At 43.4% G+C, this 22,686-nt stretch overlaps 1 protein-coding gene across 7 annotated transcripts in view; it reads left to right on the top strand.

Annotated features, from left to right (window-relative positions):
• MST1R (macrophage stimulating 1 receptor) overlaps positions 1-22,686 on the top strand; it is a 239,425-nt gene that overhangs the window by 93,070 nt on the left and 123,669 nt on the right. For all 7 annotated transcript variants that reach the window (XM_030205877.1, XM_030205881.1, XM_030205878.1 and 4 more), the window contains exons 3-4: positions 4,241-4,429; positions 17,459-17,581. In XM_030205877.1, coding sequence (XP_030061737.1) covers positions 4,241-4,429; positions 17,459-17,581 — 312 coding nt within the window. The remainder of the gene's footprint in view (positions 1-4,240; positions 4,430-17,458; positions 17,582-22,686) is intronic.

Genomic DNA, 22,686 nt, shown 5'->3' on the forward strand with positions numbered 1-22,686 from the left:
TTACGTTATTAACTGCTGTTCTGGATAGGTGTAGTGGGTGGGAACGTGGGTTCCCAAGTGATGTCAGACGGTGGCTTGCATCTGATTGGGCCCGAACCTCTGGTCCTAGCTCAGCTGTTTTTGGGACTGAAGTTCTGTTCCAATCATCTGTAAGCCCATCTGACACTGCTTGGAAAGCCTGTAGAGGAGGAGAAGCAGAGGGATAGAAAATTCTTTTTTAAAACTACTTTCTGAGTTTATATTTAGAGGGTCTTTTACTAAACTTTAGCTCCAGTTATCTGCAGCAGGGCCCATAGGAATAAAATGGGCCCTGCTGCAGATAACTCGAGCTAAACTTTAGTAAAAGAGAGTGGAGGAGTGGCCTAGTGGTTAGAGCACAGGTGTTGTAAACCAGAGGTGGCCAGTTCAAATCCCACTGCTGCTCCTTGTGATCTTGGGCAAGTCACTTAACTTTCCATTGCCTCAGGTACAAACTTAGATTGTGAGCCCTCCTGGGACAGAGAAATATCCAGTGTACCTGAATGTAACTCACCTTGAGCTACTACTGAAAAAGGTGTGAGCAAAATCTAAATAAATAAATTAGTAACAAAGTACAAAAGTACAGCTTAAATGTAACTCATTACAAGTAAAAAGTATTGGGGGGGGGGGGGGGGAAGTGACTTGTTACAAATAAAAGTAATGTCAATTGTACTTAAGTAATGTAACAAAGTACAAGTACCTTGTTAATTTATTTGCAGACTGGAGACTTCTAACACATCTACCAGTTCTTAAAAAATCTTTCTTTTAATCTTATGGCTAAGGCAAGCAGTTGTCTTAAAACACAGCATGACTATGGTCGAACAGGACTTCACGCAATCTTCATCCATTCCGACCCTCCACTTATACCTCATACGATCACTATACAACTTTGTATTTGTTATCCACCAACTGGGCAAACGCCTTTGACGGTACTATGTAAGCCACATTGAGCCTGCAAATAGTTGGGAAAATGTGGGGTACAAATGCAACAAATAAATCAATAAAAATAAAAAAACACTATCATTATTCCCATAACTGATCTTCAAATCTACTGTTCTTAAAAGTACTTCACCTCTTTGTATATAGTGCTTCTCTAATTGCTTTTTCCCATCTGTAATGTAATTTCTTAGACAATATCTGTGCCTAACCAGAGAGCTAATTTTTGTTTGTTCATATTTTCATTAACCACATAAACTGTTCCACCAGGAACCCTTCTTTTAATGGCTGTGCATGAAAGCTCTCAAAATGTAACAAGTAGATTCTTTCAAAATGTTTCCCAGAGATTGCAATTTGTTGGTGATCACACAACACAGGTCTAAACATTTAATGCAAAAAAAAAACAAAAAACAATTTTATGGGCATCTGCAGTTCAGGAACCGTTTTCTACATAGTAAATGTGAGTAACATGATTTTATCTTATAAACCACTAAATTACACTGAGTCTGAGAAAAAAAAGTGAGCCCCCTAAATATTTTGCAATAACAACCACAAACCTGCAGTGAATTAATTAAAAGTTTACATGCATAAAGTGACATCTAGTTCAAACAATGTTGTATGGTTTCATAGAAATCTACCTTAACATTACTGAGACCTAAAATTTTCAATAACATTACCCAAACGTTAGAGTTTCTAACACAGTTAATGTCAACCTGAACACAAATACATTTTCGCAGTTGATCCTGCCACTGGTTCACTGCTCTGTCAATGATACTCTGATCAAAGCAGCACCACTCTTCAATCAGTCATTCTTTCAGGTGGTACAGTCATGGATCTGGCAGCAGTAGACTCGCTCCTGCAAAATCCTCAAAATCTGGTAGTCCACCGGATTGAGATCCAGACTGTTTGGTGGCCACAGCAGTGGGCTGATGAAGTCTGGTGTCTCTGCTGACAGCAACGCAACAGTCTCACGAACAAGGTGGGCTGGGGTGCTGTCTTGAGAGTAAGCAAGTAATTAAATCATGTTGGAAACTGAGATTTGTGTCAGCAGTTTGTAAAAATCAAAACTCTCTTAAATGGGATGAGGGATTCCTATGTAAATTGGTGTCAGTGACACAAATAGATGCCACTTTCTGCATGCACATTTTTTGTTACTTTGGTGCAGGTTTGAGGTTAATGCAAAATATTTAGGGGACTCACTTTTTTTGGGACACAGTGTATATGTAGGACAAAAGAAGATAAGAGCAAATACTTAATCAAACTGGGGAAAGGGGAGGAGTCAAGATGGCAGCATGAGTTTGGTGGCTTTCTAATGCTCGAGCCCTTTGCAGCCTTTACCTTTTTGGATTTCCTCTAAACTTGATGCCACAAACTAAGAGGAAAGGGGTGGTTAAATTGGTCCCTCGTCAGCCAGAACATCCTCCCCTGCTCATCAAAGGATTGAATGGTAGACCTCCAAGGTCCCTCAGTCTGGATCTGGAGAACATTGTCTTGCCTTGGTGGGTTAAGGAGCACCTGCCGCTCTGGGGCTTGACACATCTCTATCTACCTGTGTCCTGTGATGTTAGTGGTTGTTGGTATGGGAAGCCTGACTGCCAAAGTTGCTGCGCGGGCTCTTCCCAGCGAGGGTGCAATGCTGGATTTAGATGCTGCCGAAGAAAAGATTATAAGGGCTGGTGAGGCTGTAACAGAATTTACAAAATCCCTGCTGGTTACTTTGGATACCATCTAGAATATGCTTGAAAAATTGGATGTGACTATCCAGCTTATTTTCGAAGGAGAAGGGCGCCCATCTTCCGACACAAATCGGGAGATGGGCGCCCTTTTCCTAAGGGTGGCCAAATCGGTATATTCGAAAGCCGATTTTGCCCATCCTCAACTGCTTTCTGTCGCAGGGACGGCCAAAGTTCAAGGGGGCATGTCGGCAGTGTACCGAAGGCAGGACGTGGGCATGGTTAAGAGATGGGCGTCCTCGGCCGATAATGGAAAAAAGAAGGGCGGCCCTGACGAGCATTTGGCCGACTTTACTTGGCCCCTTTTTGTTCACGACCAAGCCTTGAAAAGGTGCCCGAACTGACCAGATGATCACCGGAGGGAATCGGGGATCACTTCCCCTTACTCCCCCAGTGGTCACCAATCCCCTCCCACCCCCCAAAAAATTAAAAAAACATTTTTTTCCAGCCTCTATGCCAGCCTCAAATGTCATACCCAGCTCCATCATAGCACTATGCAGGTCCCTGGAGCAGTTTTTAGTGGGTACTGCAGTGCACTTCAGGCAGGCAGACCCAGGCCCATCCCCCCCCCCACCTGTTACACTTGTGGTGGTAAATGTGAGCCCTCCAAAACCCACCAGAAACCCACTGTACCCACATGTAGGTGCCCCCTTTTACCCTTTAAGGGCTATGGTACTGTTGTACAGTTGTGGGTAGTGGGTTTTGGGGGGCTCAGCACCCAAGGTAAGGGAGCTATGCACCTGGGAGCAATTTCTGAAGTCCACTGCAGTGCCCCCTAGGGTGCCCGGTTGGTGTACTGGCATGTGAGGGGGGAATCAGTGCACTAGGAATGCTGGCTCCTCCCACGACCAAATGGTTTGGATTTGGTCGTTTTTGAGAAGGCCGGCCTCGGTTTCCATTATCGACGAAAACCGAGGTCGGCCATCTCTAAGTCCGGCGATCTCAACATTTAGGTCGACCATCTCTAAGGTTGACCTAAATGTTGAGATTTGGCCGGCCCCGACCGTATTATCGAAACGAAAGATAAACGCTCATCATGTTCGATAATACGGTTGGCTCCGCCCCTTCCCAGGGCCGTCCCCAGAGATGGGCGCCCTTAGAGACGGGTGCCCCCGTTCGATTATGCCCCTCCACATCTAAATCTACCGAAGAGATTACTACTTTAGTAAGTAAAATGGATCACTTTTCTAAAACTATTGAATATATTAAAAGAAGAAACTTCAAACCAGATTAAGCAAGCACAGAACAAGATACAATCACTTTAGTCTGCAACCATTATGAAAGATAAGATTTTGCTTCATAGGAATATCGAGCAGATTAAGAACTTTAACAGGAGACTTAATCTTTGTTTATTTTTTTCCATAACTCTTTGGTATGACCTCTGGTAATTTATTTCAGAAATGCCTGACAGAGATATTGAAGTTGGAACATTGGTCTGACCTAGTGTGGCCACTATTATGTTCTTATGCATGAATACATTTTTTTGAAGGTAAGCCATGGGTAGGTTTGCAGGTTCTTTTTTATTCTGTCATTTGTTCTGCTCTTGCCCACAGGTGAGCATTGCTGGCCAGGTGCAAGATATCAGCTGCTGGAACAAACCCACTTTCATCCCCTCACCATACTACAGGGTGGATCTCTTCAATGGTAGGATGAACAGCGTGCTCCTCACCTCCATCTTTGTGACACAAATTGATGACCTAACCATTGGCCACCTAGGCACATCTGACGGCCACATTTTGCAGGTAAGCCTTTTTCAGGCCCTTGGTGCATGCCAGGAGAGCTTTAGGGCTAGATTCTGTAAATGTAGCCCAAAGATAGGTATCAAAATGTTGCAGGCTAATCTAGTATTTTGTAAAGGGTGATCTTTGTGGGGGTGGAGGAGTAGTCTAATGGTTAGTGCAGTAAGCTGAGATCCTGGAGAGCTGGGTTCAGTTCCCACCATAACAGTAATCTTCATTACCTGCAAATACATGCTTCATTGGTGCCACTGTCATCTCTAGTGAAGGGGGTTTCCCTCTCTCACACAGAACTTCTGTGCAAGGACTACACCAGAGGAAGTTCTGCATAAAATGTAAAAATTCTGTGCAAAAAATTTGAAAATTCTAAACAATTGTTTAAAATTCTACAAAACTCTTCTTTCTTTGAAATTTTTATGTAGAGTTCCCCAGTCATAAACGCCTACCTCCTTTGTTCCCTGGGCCACTCAGTTGTTTCTTTGCTTATTGCTCAACCCTCTCTGCCCCCAATAATTAGTTCAATACAGACAGAGAGGGCAATACAGTATACAGTCAGACGAACCAAAAGAAAAAAGCAACACTGGGCCTTCAGAACTAGGACAACAGGAGTACTTTATTAATCAATGACCCGACACGGGCTGTGTTTCGGCGCCAACAAAGGCGCCTGCCTCAGGGGTCGATGTACTGATGCAATGACGTGCAGATGACAAAACATGAGTACCTTAAAACACTGAGATGCTGTCTACAATGTTCGCTGTGGCGAAAAAAACTCTGAAAGCACTGGCTTCAACAAAGAACCTTCTCCTGTGTCGTATTCAATTATACGTTGTGGCGCCAGAAGGCGCTAAAAAGCGCTGGCTCCGACAGAGAGCTTTCTCCGTGTCGGGTCATTGATTAATAAAGTACTCCTGTTGTCCTAGTTCTGAAGGCCCAGTGTTGCTTTTTTCTTTTGGTTTGTCCCAATAATTAGTTCCAAGGAGGTTTAATAGACAGGAGACCAAGTGATGTCAAAACATTGAAACCATTTATGTTTGTCTAAGTTTCCCCTTCCTCATGCAGCCGTCATTCCTGTACATTCAAAACAAAGCAAGTAAACCTATGAGCTGCTGCATCCAAGTTGTCGTTCTTTATTGCTGGTAGCATTTTTATTAATCTCACTATATTTTTAAACATGCCAGCTTGTGCAGTGTACGGATCTGTACATCTGCTGTCTGGAATTTTGGAAGATGGTAATAAGGAAATAAAAATTAAATTTTGGATGTACTCTGTAGAAGTTGTTGTTTACTTTTGCAATGCGATGGATGCCTGTTCTGGTGTGTGCATGTGATAATCTTTGAATAACTGTCTATATTTATGGCTATGATTTCTGAACATGTGGCATCATTAAAGGACAAACTTTTAAATGCCCAGTTGGGAATATATGCTAATCTCAACTTTGTTAAATGTTTCAGACATATCCATCTATTTGTTCCCATGATATAACTGAATTCTATTATTCTATCTCACTGTATTTTCAAATGTAAGCCACATTGAATCCGACTTTGCTTTGGATAATGTATGATATAAATGTAAAAAAAGAAAAAAAAATCCTTTCTCCTCCACCTGTTAAGACACTGCCTACCTGCTGAATAGTGATAGCACAAGGAAAGCAAGTTTGGTCCAGTGAAGACTAACTCAAAATAACCCGTTCCTTAGCTGGGCCCTAGTATTACCATATGAGAAATGTGACCATACCATGTCTCTGTGGCTATGTTCCACTAATGTTAAACAATTAAGGACTTGGCATGCGACCTTAACTGACATGGACGCTTAGGGCTCTTCTCCCACCAGCTTTGTCTTCAAAACACCCGTAGCAGCCGAAAACGATTCTGTTTTAGCCTCGGATCAGCATTTCTATAACTTTCGAAATGGCGTCAAAAATTAATAGAAACGACAGCTCTTGCCCTCCGGCCTCTAAGCAGAACAAATCGGATACGGTTTCGATTCCCGAAAAGGCCCTCCAGATGCCATTACCCCTCGGAAAGACTGAGTCTCTCGCCAACAACATCAAAGCCCTGCACGTCCTGATGCAGCGAAATCTTACCTCTACTGATGAAATTAAGTCAGAATTGGCCACAATTTCTACTCAACTTGTTCAGTATAATGCCCGAATTGAATTCCTTGAAGACCGGATGTCCGCCCATGATAAGGTTCAGTTGGAAACCTCACGTAATCTAAAAACAATTGAGCTGATGCAAAGAGAGATAGAAGATCTCTCTAACCGTCTGCGGAGGAACAGTATCCAGCTTCTTGGGCTCCCCGAGCAGTCTGAGGGTAAGAGCATACTTCAATTCTTAAAGTCTCTCCTTTTTAAACATCGCAGCACTTCCTGCTGACTCCACTATCGAGATAGAAAATGCTCACCGTATCTCTCAGCGGCCCGACCCGACCCACGTAAAACTTATCCGCGCCCAATTATTGTTAAGTTTTTATGTCATGATCAGATGATGTCGATCTTGTCAGCTGTTAGAGCAAAATCCCCTGTGTTTTATGGAGGGGCGAAGCTCCTGCTGGTTCCTGATTTTTCTAAGGCTACCGCTAAAAAACGGAAAATGTTCTTGGCCATGCGCCTGAAGCTGAAGGCTGTGGGAGCTTTGTACAGTCTTTTGTACCCTGCAACAATGCGTGTTACCTTCCAAAACAGCACTAAACATTGCATAGACCCCACTGACTTGCAGAGCTTTCTTGACAGTGTATCCTGTCCAGCAATTTAATCTCATGTCCCTAAATTTGTTTGCACACTTTCTTCTTTTCATACATATTATAGCAAAGGCTGCTATGTGCTTACTTTCTTGCCTTAAATATACTATAAGCTGGCTAAAGTTCTCTTGAGCGTCCGAACTGGTCTCATGTGCCATGGAATGATTTGCCTTAATTTTGTTCCCTTTTACCCTCAACGGAGCAAATTTTCTATTTCTGTAAGTTTTTGTGCTCCTTGGAATTTTTTATCTCTTTTTTTTTTTCTGGAGGATTTTATTCTTGCTTGAAACTTTTTGTATTTTTTTTTTACATGCATATGCCTTTCAATACTGCACAATACAGTTGATTTCATGAATCACTATTTTAATGGTGAAATTGCGTATTCTTTCCCTTAATGTAAAGGGAATTTCAAACCCCGTAAAAAGGAAAAAGATCATATTATATCTGAGAAATAAAAAAGCGGATATCTGTTTTCTGCAAGAAACCCATATTGATGCACAAGAAAGCTCTCAATTGATGGGTAAATGGTTTGAGAAAGGTTTTTTTCAGCCCTGCAAAAGGTCGGAAGAATGGTGTTATTACTCTTCTCAAAAATTCGCTGCCTTTTCAGCTAATCTAACATGTCAATGACAGCGAAGGCAGATGGTCTCATCTAGAAGGAACTCTCGAGGGCGATCCCATGTCAAATATTACTAATATTACTTTCAAACAAAGTGCTGTATACTATTCAGAAGCAAACAAAACTGGCCCTCCCCTTCTCAAATACTTGAGACTTTTGAGTCCTTTTTTAGGTTACTATACAATTCAAGACAATGAAATTTCCAATTTTCTATCAACATTACAGCTGCCGCGTGTCTCGGACCATTACATTAGCCATCTCAGCAAGCCTATTTCCCATGACAAGGTTGTTTCTGCAATCAACAAGCTACCTCTAGGCAAAGCGCCAGGCCCGGATGGTCTTCCAGTGGAGTTTTATAAAACCTTTTCATCCTCTATATCAACTTATCTGCTGAATTATTTTCAAGCTATGTTAGAGTCTTCGTCTTCTGGCCACTTTTTGGATGCTAACATTATAGTGCTGCCTAAGCCCAATAAAGATTGCACTCTTGTACAAAATTACAGACCGATTTCGTTTCTAAATACTGACTATAAAATGTATGCAAAGATTTTGTGTTGTAGAATTGAAAACATTGTTCATTCACTTATACATAGGGATCAGGCTGGTTTTGTTAAAGCCAGATGTGGTGCTGACAATACCAGAGTACTATGTCATATTATCCATTTTGCATGGTCAAGGGATTATCCCATATTGTCTGTTTCCCTTGATGCAGAAAAGGCCTTTGACCGGGTAGAATGGAAGTTTTTGTTTGTTGCCCTTGAACAGTTTGGATTTCCTGAACCCTTTATCCGTATGTTGCAGCTGCTATACTCCCTGCCTTCGGCTCGTATAGTAGCCAATGGAGAAATCTCTAATTCATTCGCTTTGCACAGAGGTACCAGACAAGGCTGTCCCATCTCTCCTTTGCTGTTCAACCTGGCCCTGGAACCTCTTCTAGTGGCAATTCGAAAATGACATGATATTGCTGGTATATCTCTGGATAAGGCGGAGTTCAAGCTTTCAGCATATGTGTATTGTATTATGTTATACCTTACCAACCCTCAGTCATCTTTGAAATCCCTCTTTAATCTAATTTCTAGATTTTCAAAGATATCAGGATATAAAATAAATTGGGATAAAACAGAGCTAATGCCTTTGAACGACGTTTGTGTTCCTTTCACCATTCAAGAGCTGCCCTTTAAATATCTTGGCGTCTTCTTTGATAGCGATCTTATCACCACTATTAAAATCAACTCGGATAAAGTATTTGTGCAGGTTGAGTCCTCCTTAGCGGTTTGGTCCCCATTGAACCTTACTTGGTGGAGAAGGCTAGATACCATCAAGTTGATGATAGTCCCCCAAATCACATACGCTATGAGTATGATTCCCATTCTCTTCCCTGGTTCCTTTTATAGGCGGCTGGAAAAATTGCTCTCAATTTTTTTATGGAATTCTAAGGTACCCAGAATCTGTTTAAGTTAACTAAAGCACCCAAAAAAACAGGTTGGTGTCAAATTTCCTGATCTCCTACTATATCACAAAGCTTTCATTATGCGTCAGGGCATGGATTGGATTACTCCTTTGAATGTTACTTCCTCGCCCAGGTGGGTAACTTTCAAACAAGCCATTATTGACCCGTTAGTGCACTCCTACCTAATTGGCATGCGTCTTCCCAAGAACATTATCTCCAACCCGATCATCAACACTTCCTACAAATTAATGGTATCCTTGGATAAATCTTTGGGTGTCCCTTGGTCTGACACGTCACATATTCCTATATGGAATAATCCCAATTTTAAAATCGATAAAAAGCAAGTCTCTTAGTCTCAGTGGCAGCGTATAGGAATATGGGCTTTAAAAGACTTAATCCATTCGAACAACCAGACCTGAAAATCTTTTTCAGATTTGCAGGCAGAATTTTTGCTGCCAGACACCCAATTTTATCAATGGTTACAGATCAGCTCCATGTTAAAAAAAAGAGTAGTGGAGTGCCTCAAGGATCGGTGCTGGGGCCGATTCTGTTCAATATATTTGTGAGTGACATTGCCGAAGTGTTAGAAGGTAAAGTTTGCCTATTTGCGGATGATACTAAGATCTGTAACAGAGTGGACACCCCGGAGGGATTGGAAAACATGAAAAAGGATCTGAGGATGCTGGAAGAATGGTCTAAGGTTTGGCAATTAAAATTCAATGCGAAGAAATGCAAAGTGATGCACTTAGGGAATAGAAATCCACGGGAGACATATGTGTTAGGCGGTGAGAGTCTGATAGGTACGGACGGGGAGAGGGATCTTGGGGTGATAGTATCTGAGGATTTGAAGGCGAAGAAATAGTGTGACAAGGCGGTGGCCATAGCTAGAAGTTTGTTAGGCTGTATAGAGAGAGGTGTGACAGCAGAAGAAAGGGGGTGTTGATGCCCCTGTATAAGTCGTTGGTGAGGCCCCACCTGGAGTATTGTGTTCAGTTTTGGAGGCCGTATCCTGCTAAGGATGTAAAAAGAATTGAAGCGGTGCAAAGAAAAGCTACGAGAATGGTATGGGATTTGCGATACAAGACGTATGAGGAGAGACTTGCTGACCTGAATATGTATACTCTGGAGGAAAGGAGAAACGGGGTGATATGATACAGACGTTCAAATATTTGAAAGGTATTAATCTGCAAACGAACCTTTTCCAGAGATGCGAAGGTGGTAGAACGAGAGGACATGAAATGAGATTGAAGGGGGGGGAGACTCAAGAAAAATGTCAGGAAGTACTTTTTCACAGAGAGAGTAGTGGATGCTTGGAATGCCCTCCCGCGGGAGGTGGTGGAGATGAAAACGTAACAGAATTCAAACACGCGTGGGATAAACATAAAGGAATCCTGTTCAGAAGGAATGGATCCTCAGGAGCTTAGCCGAGATTGGGTGGCAAAGCTGGTAGTGGGAGGCGGGGATAGTGTTGGGCAGACTTATACGGTCTGTGCCAGAGCCGGTGGTGGGAGGCGAGGCTGGTGGTTGGGGGGCAGGGATAGTGCTGGGCAGACTTATACGGTCTGTGCCCTGAAAAAGACAGGTACAAATCAAGGTAAGGTATACAGAAAAAGTGGCACATATGAGTTTATCTTGTTGGGCAGACTGGATGGACCGTGCAGGTCTTTTTCTGCCGTCATCTACTATATGTTAAAAGCAAAAAGTATATTACAAATGCAGCGACAGTCTCAAACCCCAGAGCTAATTGATCTTAATCTGAAGCTTCAACATACAGGTCATGCTGCTTCCCACATTTACAAATATCTACTAAGCAAATCCCATATTAAATGTACAGGTTTACGTAGATGTTGGGAAGAAGACATCCAACAACCTATCTCAGATAGATTGTGGAAGCAACTATGGAATTCCCTTTTTAGATGCTCTAACTCTTCCACAACCATACAGTTTCTGTACTTCTTTATGCATAGGTCTTTGTGGACTCCATATAAAATGCATGTTATTGTTCCCTCTACATCTAATTTATGTTGGTCTTGTCAATCTCAAGAGGCCAATATTAAGCATCTTATATCTGACTGTATGTGTATTCAAAACTATTGGAAAGAAATCTGGTCACAATTGGTAGACATTTTTCACCTTTCTGGCTCAATAACTTTTAAATTTGTGATTCTTAAAGATCAGTGCTTTAAAAATTTGATGACTCCCAATGAAAGTATCCTTGTTAATACTATGATGTCTTTAGCTCTGAAGGTAATTTTTTCGCATTGGAAGACCCTATATCAAGCCACCTTCCAGGAATGGTGGAATCTATTGCTCCAAATTTATAAGTACGAAATGCACCTTGCAAAAAAATCTTTTCGTTTTGGTTCATATAGGGAAAAATGCAGGTCTTTTTCTGCCGTCATCTACTATGTTACTATCCACCTTATAATCGAAAGAGAAAAAACGCCTAGATTTCGACCCAAATCGGGAGATAGATGTTTATCTCACAAAAACGAATAAATCGGTATAATCGAAAGCCGATTTTGGACGTTTTCAACTGCACTCCGTTGCGGATGCGGACAAAGTTGATGGGGGTGTGGCGAAGGTGGAACTGGGGCGTGGTTATTGACCGAGGAGAGATGTACGCTATAATCGAAAAAATAAAGGCGTTTTTAGCGAACATTTAGGCCACTTTTGTTGGACCCTTTTTTCACATGAACAGGTCCCAAAAAGTGCTCTAAATGACCAGATGACCATCGGAGGGAATCGGGGATGACCTCCCCTGACTCCCCCAGTGGTCACTAACCCCCTCCCACCACAAAAAAAATGATGTTTCACAACTTTTTATTTTCACCATCAAATGTCATACCCACCTCCCTGGCAGCAGTATGCAGATCCCTGAAGCAGTTGTTAGGGGGTGCAGTGGACTTCAGACAGGTGGACCCAAGCCCATCCCCCCCTACCTGTTACAATTGTGCTGCTTAATGCTTATTAGTCGTCCAACCCCCCCAAACCCACTGTACCCACATGTAGGTGCCCCCCTTCACCCCTTAGGGCTATAATAATGGTGTAGACTTGTGGGCAGTGGGTTTTGAGGGGGATTTGGGGGGGCTCAACACACAAGGGAAGGGTGCTATGCACCTGGGAGCTCTTTTACCTTTTTTTTGTTATTGTAAAAGTGCCCCCTAGGGTGCCCGGTTGGTGTCCTGGCATGTGAGGGGGACCAGTGCACTATGAATCCTGGCCCCTCCCACGAACAAATGCCTTGGATTTATTCGTTTTTGAGCTGGGCGCTTTCATTTTCCATTATCGCTGAAAAACAAAAACGCCCAGCTCACAAATTGTCGAATAAAACATGGACGTCTATTTTTTGCGAAAATACAGTTCAGTCCGCCCCTTCACGGACCCGTTCTCGGAGATAAACGCCCATGGAGATAGACGTTTTTGTTCAATTATGCCCCTCCATATGTTTCTTATTTTACACTGTAAAGTGAAGTGTACTAAGCTTGGTGTATTTTATAGCTTATGCATGCTTTATATTTTGATATGTATCCTTCTCCCCCCTTCTTTTTTTTTCTCTTTTCTTTTCTAGCCTAAATATGGAATTGTTTACTGTTTCTTGAATATGAGCTCTTGTATTGCCATATATTGCATATTGTTACTTGATGTTATGTTGTAAGCTCTTATTTACTTCTGTATTGCAACTCAATAAAGAAATTAAAACGTAAAACAACTGGATTTCTTGGAAAGATTGTATAAACGTAGGATGCACGACTAGGTACATAAACATATGCTTATTTATTCAATATCACAGTTCCTCATGTACAGCCACAAAACAACTTTTTAGGGTAGATCGTGTTCCTTTTATTATCGACCAGATAGAGATAAGAGTTTTCAGTTTTGGCACAGTATAAGTCATCACAAGAACAAAATATAAGAAAATCAATTAACTGCATTAGGGGCTTATAGCCCATTTATGTTTAAACAAAAGAGATCTGCATGAAACAAAATATTTATTTTTATTTTGACTTATAAAACCACTTGCCCCTGAAAGATGTTCAAAACAGAATAATCTGCTTGTGTATCTAAAAGGTAAACTTCTACAAAACAGATGAAGATGTGATTCCATGCGCCACAATGAAATGAGAGTTTAATTCTACTTCCCTTTAATTTCAATATATTCCATCGTCTTTATAACACCAGGCTTCCCAAGGCAGAGTACAACAACAGTTAAGATGAATCCATCAGGAAACAGGATATCCTCACTGAAATTTGGTCATCTGTATTGTATACAGTGCATTTATTTATTTAGTTTTTAGTGTAGAAAAATGAGCACAAAATACAGAGTTTAAAATTGCTGTGTCTACCAGCTGTAATATTTTTAAAGCTGTTTTAGTGATATTCAATTGTTATGTCATGATATTTATATCTACATATAGGAAGCTTTCAAATAAATTAAAAAGCTGTCCAATAAAAAAAAAATCTTTTGTCCTCCACCTTTTAAGGAACTGCCTAACAGCTTTAGACTTGTTATAGTTGGACCAACAATAAAGAACAACAACGTGGATGCAGAAGCTCATAGGTTTGCTTGCTTTGTTTTGAGTGTACTAGGGATGATGGCTATTTAGGAAAGTGGAAACAGAGATTAACCAAAGTGTCTTCCTTGTTTTTTACAGTGGACTAGATAGGCTTACTTCCACTCCTGTTTATTAGCCTCCTTGATTAGCTCAAACCCCTTCTCTAGGTCCCCTGGCAGCTTCATTTCAGCTCCCTCTGAGATATCTTTCTCTTTCTCTACTCATCCATCAACGAGATCACCCCCCTCCCCAAGCTCTGTCCATACATCTTTCTGACACAGATATTCCATTAGTTTTCCTTCAACCCTTCCCCCCATACACAAACCCATATCTCTGTTTTCTCACAGTTCTGCCCAGCACACACATCCCGATCAGTCTCTTTTGAAAGCTACACACCTTGCTGTCTCTTAGCCTGCCAGACCCCCACCCCAGCACACATAAACCCATAGTTCTGTCACCATCCCCCCCCCCCCCCCCCCCGGCTCATACTTCACTCATTCTCCCTGCCTCATGCATACCACATGATAGCTCTCTCTCAATCCTTTCCCTACACTCATACACTTCACAACTCCCTACCCCACCATCACAAACAAATATATTCCCTATATAGCTCTCTTTTTTAGTTCCCCCATACCCCTCACGCCCCTATTGGCTCACACCCCACTATAGGTCTCTCTCATTCCCCCTGACCCATGCATACCACATTATAGCCCTCTCTGAACCCCCCCCCCCCCAACACTCATACACATCAAAGCTCTCCCCGCCTGCATACACTCCCTCTCTGAGGGCTCTCTTTTTGACTTGAGCATCCCCATCCACCTCCCTAGGTTTCTGTCTTCACCACTTGCACCCACCTCCCCAACTCTCTTCCCACAGCATGCACACACACACACACCTCTCCCCAGCACTCTTCTCCCTCCCCCTCAGCTTTCTCCTCTCACACTGCACAAAACCCCCACCAGGACACCCTCAGCACACACATACACACACACACACACACACACACACGTCCTCTTGCTATCATCTTCCACCACTTCCCCCACAGCATAACTGCTGCACAGACAACTTGCAGCACCTCCTGACTTTCCCTATTGCTCTTTCCTGTGAGAATGATTAACAAAGCATAGGAAGAGATCAGCTGTGTGTTGGGGCTGTGTCCTTCTTTGTTGTTCTGGCTCTGTTTGCTGAATTTGAACTCTGTGGGACACTGTAGTACACTCCGGTGCGCTCAGTACAACCAGTTCATAGTTCCTAGTCACCGAGAAATAATCCATGAGCACACCTGACATGCTATTTTCAGTGTCTAGGGTCCTCAGTTTTGGAATTTCCTCCCCGTCCTCCTCCGCCTGCAGGGTCTCTTGATAAATTTAAGATAGTTCTGTACTCACCTCTTCAGAGATTCATATCATTAGTACCCTTAAGCATATACCTCCAGTGAGCCTCCGAGAAGAGCCCTAGAAATATTTGTAGCACTCCTTGTGTTCCCCCCACCCTCCTTTCCTATCTAATATTGTAGTTCTACCCCTATATCCTTTATGTATCATGTTTCTTCCCCTCTGCTTGAATTTCTGTCTCTTAGCTTATTTCAGATTGCAAGCCATCCTGAAGGCCTTCGATAGGGCAGGATAGTAAGACTTTAATACACTTAGAAATTCAGCAATCATCTCCAGGAAGCAGAGGAGGAAGACATGCCCCACATGCAGCTGCAATCCTCCTCCTCTACTTGTACTAATCTGTGCTGAGGGGGTTGCAAGAGGAGATAATTAGGGTAACCTGTGGGGGGTGCATGCCATGTATGCCACAAGGAATGCCACAAGAAAAGAAGATTGGAAGAGAAGAGGACAAGCCGAGGGGGAGGGGAAGAAGAAACATACAAATTTCAGTAACTTATTCTTCAGTATATCCCCTTTCACCTTCTTCTCATGACCCCTCACTCCAGAGCTGCCTCCTGTGCATTTATACCAAGGGGTATTCATATGTCTGTTATCATATCTTACCTCTCCCCCCTTATGTTTTGAAGGTTGACCATTTAGTAGCCACCCTCTGGACCGACTCCATCTTGTTTATATCCTTTTGAAGATACAGTTTCCAAAATTGCAGACAGTGCTCCAGATGAAGTCTTACGAAAGACTTGTACACATGCATCTTGTTTATATCCTTTTGAAGATACAGTTTCCAAAATTGCAGACAGTGCTCCAGATGAAGTCTTACGAAAGACTTGTACACATGCACTGCTAGCTCCCTTTTCTTGCTGGCCTTTCCTCTTCCCTATTCACCCAAGCATCTTTCTGACTTTTAGCATTATCTTTTCAACCTGTTTGGCCACCTTAAGGTTGTTTGATAAAATTGCATCTAGACTGTAGTCTCCATTTGTGCAGAGAAGTACTTCACCTCCTAAACTGTACCACTCACTTGAGGTTTTGCAGCCCAAATGCATTTCTTAACATTAAATCTTAGCTGCCAGATTCTAGACTATTCTTTAAGCTTCTGTAGATCCATTCACATATTATCCACACCTTCTGAGGTGTCTGCCCTGTTGCATATTTTGGTGTCATCCGCAAAGAGGTAAATGTTATCAGACCTGCCTGTCACAATAAAAAGAATCGGACCAAGGATGGTTCCTTGTGGTACACTACTGACAGTGCCCCTATCTTCAGAGTGAACTCCATTTTTCAGTACCCGCTGTCACCTTCAAATCAACCAGCTTCTGATCCAGTCAGTCACTTTAGGGCTAAGGGCTCAGTGTATTTACAAGTAGTATGTGTGAAACTGTGTAAAAGGACTTGCTCAAATCTAAGTACACCACGTCAGTACTCTCCTCTGATCCAACTGTCTGATCACCTAGTCAAAGATCAGATTTCTTTTAGACTTACCGCTAGTAAAATCCATGCTGCCTCGAATCCTGCAATCCACCATATTTCAGAAACTGCTCTATGGACTTTGGTCCTGGGGAACTGAGGAACTGAGTTCGATTCCCACTTCAGGCACAGGCAGCTCCTTGTGACTCTGGGCAAGTCACTTAACCCTCCATTGCCCCAGGCACAAATAAGTACCTGTATACAATATGTAAGCCGCATTGAGCCTGCCATGAGTGGGAAAGCGCGGGATACAAATGTAACAAAAATAAAATAAAACATAAAATCCTCTGTTTTAGCAGTCTTTCTATTCATTTATTCACTATCAATTTCAGACCAGCTGGCCTGTAGTTCCCAGCCTCTTCCTTACTACACATTCCCAGTTCTCTGGGACCACTCCAAACCAAAAAGAAGCATTGAGAAGGTCAGACAGTGTAGCTGACATGGAGGTCAACAGTACAAGTGCTTTTCCTCCAGGTCCTTGTGTTTAATTCTGCACAGAAGGGGAATTCTGTGAAACGTCTGCAATACACAGTGGCACAGATTGCCTAGAAGTATCCTTTACTCCTGAGGGAAATCTGTGTCACTGTGTATTGCAGAAGTTTCACAGAATTCCCCTTCTGTGCAGAGTTCTATGGTCTGTGCCCCAAAATTAGCAGGGAGAGATACAGTATACCAGTGTTTAATCATGACATGGAACCTGTGTAGTGCCAGATATGGCCCTCATAAATAACAATCCATGAAAAACACCTCCTGTGCTTTGGTATACATATAGTTTGTTTTTGGATTATACTTCTGTTTTCTGATTTATTTTAGGTGATCCTCCAGCGCACAACCTCCTACGTGCTTCTTGCTAACTTTTCACTGGGACAGAAGGAGCCAGTGTCACGGGAAGTCAGTCAGCTTGGGCAGTCTTTGATGTTTGTTACTGGAAACAAGGTAAAATGGCTAACTACCAATTACTCAAGAAACTTACTAGGACATTGCTCAAATTCACTGGGTCCAGATCACATTTCAATGGTATAACTTTCAATAGAGGACCATCCTCCATTCTAAAAGCAGTGCAATCACAGTGCAAATGACCTCCTGTCTTGTCACTTATTTGTTAGTGTTAGGGTTATGACAATAGCATCTACTTTCACAAATTACGCTACTAATCGTGGAATGCTGTTAATAATTAGTTGTTCAAAGGATTCTTGCTTTTGCTGTAACATTTTCTAGAAGATCTAAACTGGGGAAAAAATGAACAGAGATGTTTTACCTCCTTAGTGTTCTGCATATATGGATCTGGTCCAGGCTTGGGATCAGCAACTGCAAGAGCACAAACCCAGAGCAGCTGTAGCTGTGGTTGCCGGATGAGAGGGCTCTGAAAAAGCTGCAGAGCTGGGGCCAGATGTGAATCCTCACTTTATTGGCCTTCAATCCATCTCCTGTCTCCTTAACTGCTTCTTCCTTCTTTCAGACCTACTTCTTTTCACTTTCCCTTCCCCACTTCATGTCCTTCCCTAGTTTTTTTTTTATTTTTTACTTTATTTATGCAAATATATGTGGTTACAATAATAACAGGTAATCAACAGTTTTGAGATTTGTCATTTTGGCATACACCCATATTACACTTGCTTACCCCCCCCCCCCCCCCCGAAAACTAAAGTAAATCGACCCCCTCCCCCCTTAAGTTCCTCTTCTACTCCCCCCACCCCCTCTCCCCTCTCCCTCCCCTAGAGGGCATCAACCATTCAAAACTCTACTCCGAGCAGTTGGCGTTAGCGACGGTCCCCGCGCTGGGAGGCCAGATCCCAAACATCCCTATGCTCCACTGCACTCAAGGAGATCATAAGGGACTGCCACTGCGGAACCGAGGGGCGATCGAGAAGCAGACAGACACTCAATATAGTTTTTTCCCCCATCAGAACCGCCCGCCTTAGGAAAGTTGTTAGATCCACTTTGCGGGGTCCCCCTGTATGATACACATCGAACAGCAGTGCAGGGGAGGGTCGCCACTTAATCCTCCAAATCCCAGACACATGGGCACAAAGAGTCGTCCAGAACGCCAGAACTGGAGGACATAGCTAGAACATATGGCCCAAATGAGCTCCAGTTCCCCCACATTTCGGGCAATCATCACAGGGGCGCAGGGTAGCCCTAAAGGCCCTATGTGGCGAGATATATAGGTGCATAGTAAATTTATACTGCAACTCCCGAATATCAGCACTCCCAAAAGCCCCATAACAGGTTCGTAAGCTGGCTTGTAATGTTTTATTTTTTATCTGGTATCCCAACTCTCCAGACCAACTCTGCGCCAGGTCCCCATAGCACACCTCAGGTAGTGTCTCTCTTAATTGGTTATGAAAATATTTCAGGGGAACTGCCAATTGTGCTTCTAGGTCATATATCTCAACTAGTTGTTCCCATTTTGCCATAGACAAGGAGGCCTGTGGTAACGAGGCAATATAATGACACAGTTGCAGGTAGGGGAGAAAGGCCCGAGGGGTCAGTTGCTTGCTAGTACATAAGTCCTGGAAAGCTTTACATGTGCCATTCTTATTTAGAACTTGGAAGAGAAAAAGAGTCCCATCCTCTCTCCACCTGCAGAAGACCGCCAAGGACCTACCCACAGGGAAGTCTGCATTCCCCCAAATTGGCAACAGTGGGGATACATGAGGGTCAAGATTGTAAAGTCTACAGACCCAACACCATGCTCTCCGCAGGGGAAGGAAGAGGGGGCAAAACTCGGTCTCGCAGCCGCTCGACCAGGGGTCGCATGAAGCCAATTACTAAAGTGGTGCGGGCTCAGCACCATACCCTCAGTAGCCAGGAAGGAAAAGAAAGTCATACCCCTAAACCAGTCACTCAGGTGTCTCATACAGCCAGACACTGAGAATACTTTAATACTGAGCACTCCGAGGCCACCCTCACGTTCATTGCGTTGCAGAAAAAAGAGGGACAATACTTGAATAACATAGAGCCACTTAGGGACTATTATCATATTGTATAACGCTATCCTTCCCCATAGAGATACAGGGAGAGGTTGCCACATCCTCAGAGAAATTTGAGTAGATGCCCACAGTGGAGCCAGATTAATAGCGTAGAGTTGTTTCAAATCTGCTGGGACCCTAATGCCTAGATATTTGATATGGTCAGTTGCCCATTTTAATGGGAAGAATCCCTCTCATTCCTCCCTCATTGAAACAGGGATTGGTAAGGCCTCCGATTTCTGTAAGTTACGTTTGAAGCCCGAATAATACCCATATTCTGAGATAACATCCAGCACAGCGGCCAGTGAGCTCTGGGGGTTCGTAATGGTAAACAATATGTCATCTGTGAAGGCCAACACCTTAATAGAGATGGGGTAGCAGAACTCCCGTGATTACCGGATCTCTTACTATGGTGTGGAGTAGGGGTTCTAAATATAACAAAAACAAAAGAGGAGATAACGGGCACCCCTGTCGGGTTCCTCTACCCACCCGAAAGCTAGGACAGCATAAGCCATTCACCAGCACACGGGCCACCGGTTCCGTGTATAAGATGCCCACTGCCTGCAAAAAACACCCCTTCATCCCTACATATCGCAACACCTAGAAACATAGAAACATGATGGCAGATAAAGGCCATATGACCCATCCAGTCTGCCTATCCTCTGTAACCCCTAATTCTTCCTGTTCCTAAGCGATCTCACATGCTTATCCCATTCCTTTTTAAATTCTGGAACAGTCCTCGACTCCACCACCTCCACTGGGAGACCATTCCACACCTCCACCACCCTTTCTGTGAAATAATACTTCCTTAGGTTACTCCTAAGCCTATTCCCTCTTATCTTTGTCATATGCTCTCTCATTCCAGAGCTCTCCTTCATTTGAAAAAGGCTCTCTTCCTGTATATAAATGCCCTTGAGATATTTAAACGTTTCTATCATGTCTCCTCTCTCCCTCCTCTCTTCTAGCGTATACATGTTGAGGTTCATAAGCCTGTCCCTATAATTTTTGCATTCAAGGCTGCTTACTAATTTCGTAGCTGCCCTCTGGACCGACTCCATCCTGTTTATATCTTTCCGTAGGTGCAGTCTCCAGAACTGCACGCAGTATTCCAAATGAGGCCTCACCAGAGTCTTATACAATGGTACTATCTCCTTTTTCCTGCTGGTCATGCTTCTCTTTATGCACCCAAGCATCCTTCTGGCTTTGGCTGTCGCTTTTTCCAGGTATTCCCAGGATACACGATCGAAGGCTTTCCCTGCATCTAGACCAACAAGGAGCATCGGCTTCTGTGAGGCCCCGCTCTGGGCCACCATCAACAGCGCTCTACGAACATTTAGGCCTGACAAATCCCACCTGGTGGTCTCCCACCAAATTGGGAATATGCTTAGCTAGCCTATCTGCCAGCACCCTTGCCAAGATTTTTACATCCACATTGAGCAGCGAAATTGGCCTATAAGCCTCAGGGGAATCAGGAGCTTTACCAGGTTTGGGAATGAGTACTATAAGTGCTTCGTTAGCTCATGCAGGGAAGGTTTCCCCTGAAATCACCTCCTCATAGAATAGTGTAAGTGGTGCGCTCATGTTGAACCAGCATCTTATAGTATTCTGGGGAGAATCCGTCAGCTCCCGGGGCAGTACCCAATGTCAGAGACTTAATTATCTGTTGGACCTCACTTGCACGTAATGGGGCGCTTAAGGAGTTGTTAGCCTCAGGAGAAAGAGTAGGAAGACCCGAGTCCACAGGGTAGTCTACCAGAGAGGGCCCCCCCTGTACCAGATCCACCTGGTACATCTGTGAAAAATAGTCATGAAAAATTTGCATAATGTCAGTGTGGTTAGATTTCCTAGACCCATCCGGTGCCACCAGGAATGAATGTTCTAGCTGACCACGCTTTCACCACCCAGGCAAGTAGTTTACCCGGCTAGTTAGTGAACTTATGGAATTGACAATGTCGAAAGAATAATTGCTTTTTCATTCGCTCATGAAGCAAAGAGTTCAGAGCAGCCAGAGCAGCTTTCACATTCTCGAAGATGCTTCCCGGACAGATGCTTCAAATGGGCCTGTTTAGCTTGTTGATACCGGCGTTCCAACAAGAGAATCCCCTGAGTGATTCTCCTGTTTCGTGCACTCACATAACTAATTATCTCACCCCGCATCACAGCCTTCGATGTTTCCCAGAACAAATCTGGGGTCTCCCTATGGCCTGCATTGGTTTCTGCGAAAAGATTCAATTTCTGAACCAGGAAGTTCTGAAAATTAGGGTCATCCAAGATGGAAATCTCCAAATACCAGCTGTACTTATGTTTAGACCCATTGATAAGTCCACCCAGATTGGAGTGTGATCTGATATCGCCATAGGACCCAAATCTGCTGATACCACCCTTGAGAAAATCGAGGTTGTTAGCAGAATATAATCAATACGAGACCAGGACTGGTGGGCCCGGGACAAGTGCGTGTAATCATGCTGTGTCGGGTGTAGCAAACGCCACAGGTTCACCAAATCCAGAAGCCTGCAAAGGTTGGGCAAACCCCTACCTTTAGCAAGCGCACTCCATGCTCCAGGCGAGGAACGATCCAAACTTGGATCAAAGACCTGGTTAAAGTCACCCACCATAATCCACAGGGCCGTGTCGTATTTAAGACCTAAATTAACAAGTGCATGAAAGAACCCAGCATCATAGACATTTGGCCCATACACAGCGCATAAGTAATACTCTTGACCCATATAATTAAGGTGCACCAATACATATCTGCCCTCAGAGTCTTTCTCCACCAGTCGTGACACAAAACCGCCACACCCCCTCATCGATCAGTAGAGGAGGAGAAGTAGCATTCCCCCACCCACTGCTGGTACAGCTTCTGATGTTCTGTGTCTGAGAGTTTTGTCTCCTGTAGGCATGCTATGGAGGCCCCATGGCGCTTAAGAGTCGACAAAATTTTGGAGCGCTTAATAAGGGACGTGATTCCCTGCCACATTCCAAGAAATTAAACGCGTTGGTGAGGTCCTAGCCATCCCATTCATCCAGAGCCCACACTACTAATACTTTCCCCTCTCAGACCCCCTGCTG

The sequence above is a fragment of the Microcaecilia unicolor genome, chromosome 6 (assembly GCF_901765095.1).
Source record: "Microcaecilia unicolor chromosome 6, aMicUni1.1, whole genome shotgun sequence".
Lineage (NCBI taxonomy): Eukaryota > Metazoa > Chordata > Amphibia > Gymnophiona > Siphonopidae > Microcaecilia > Microcaecilia unicolor.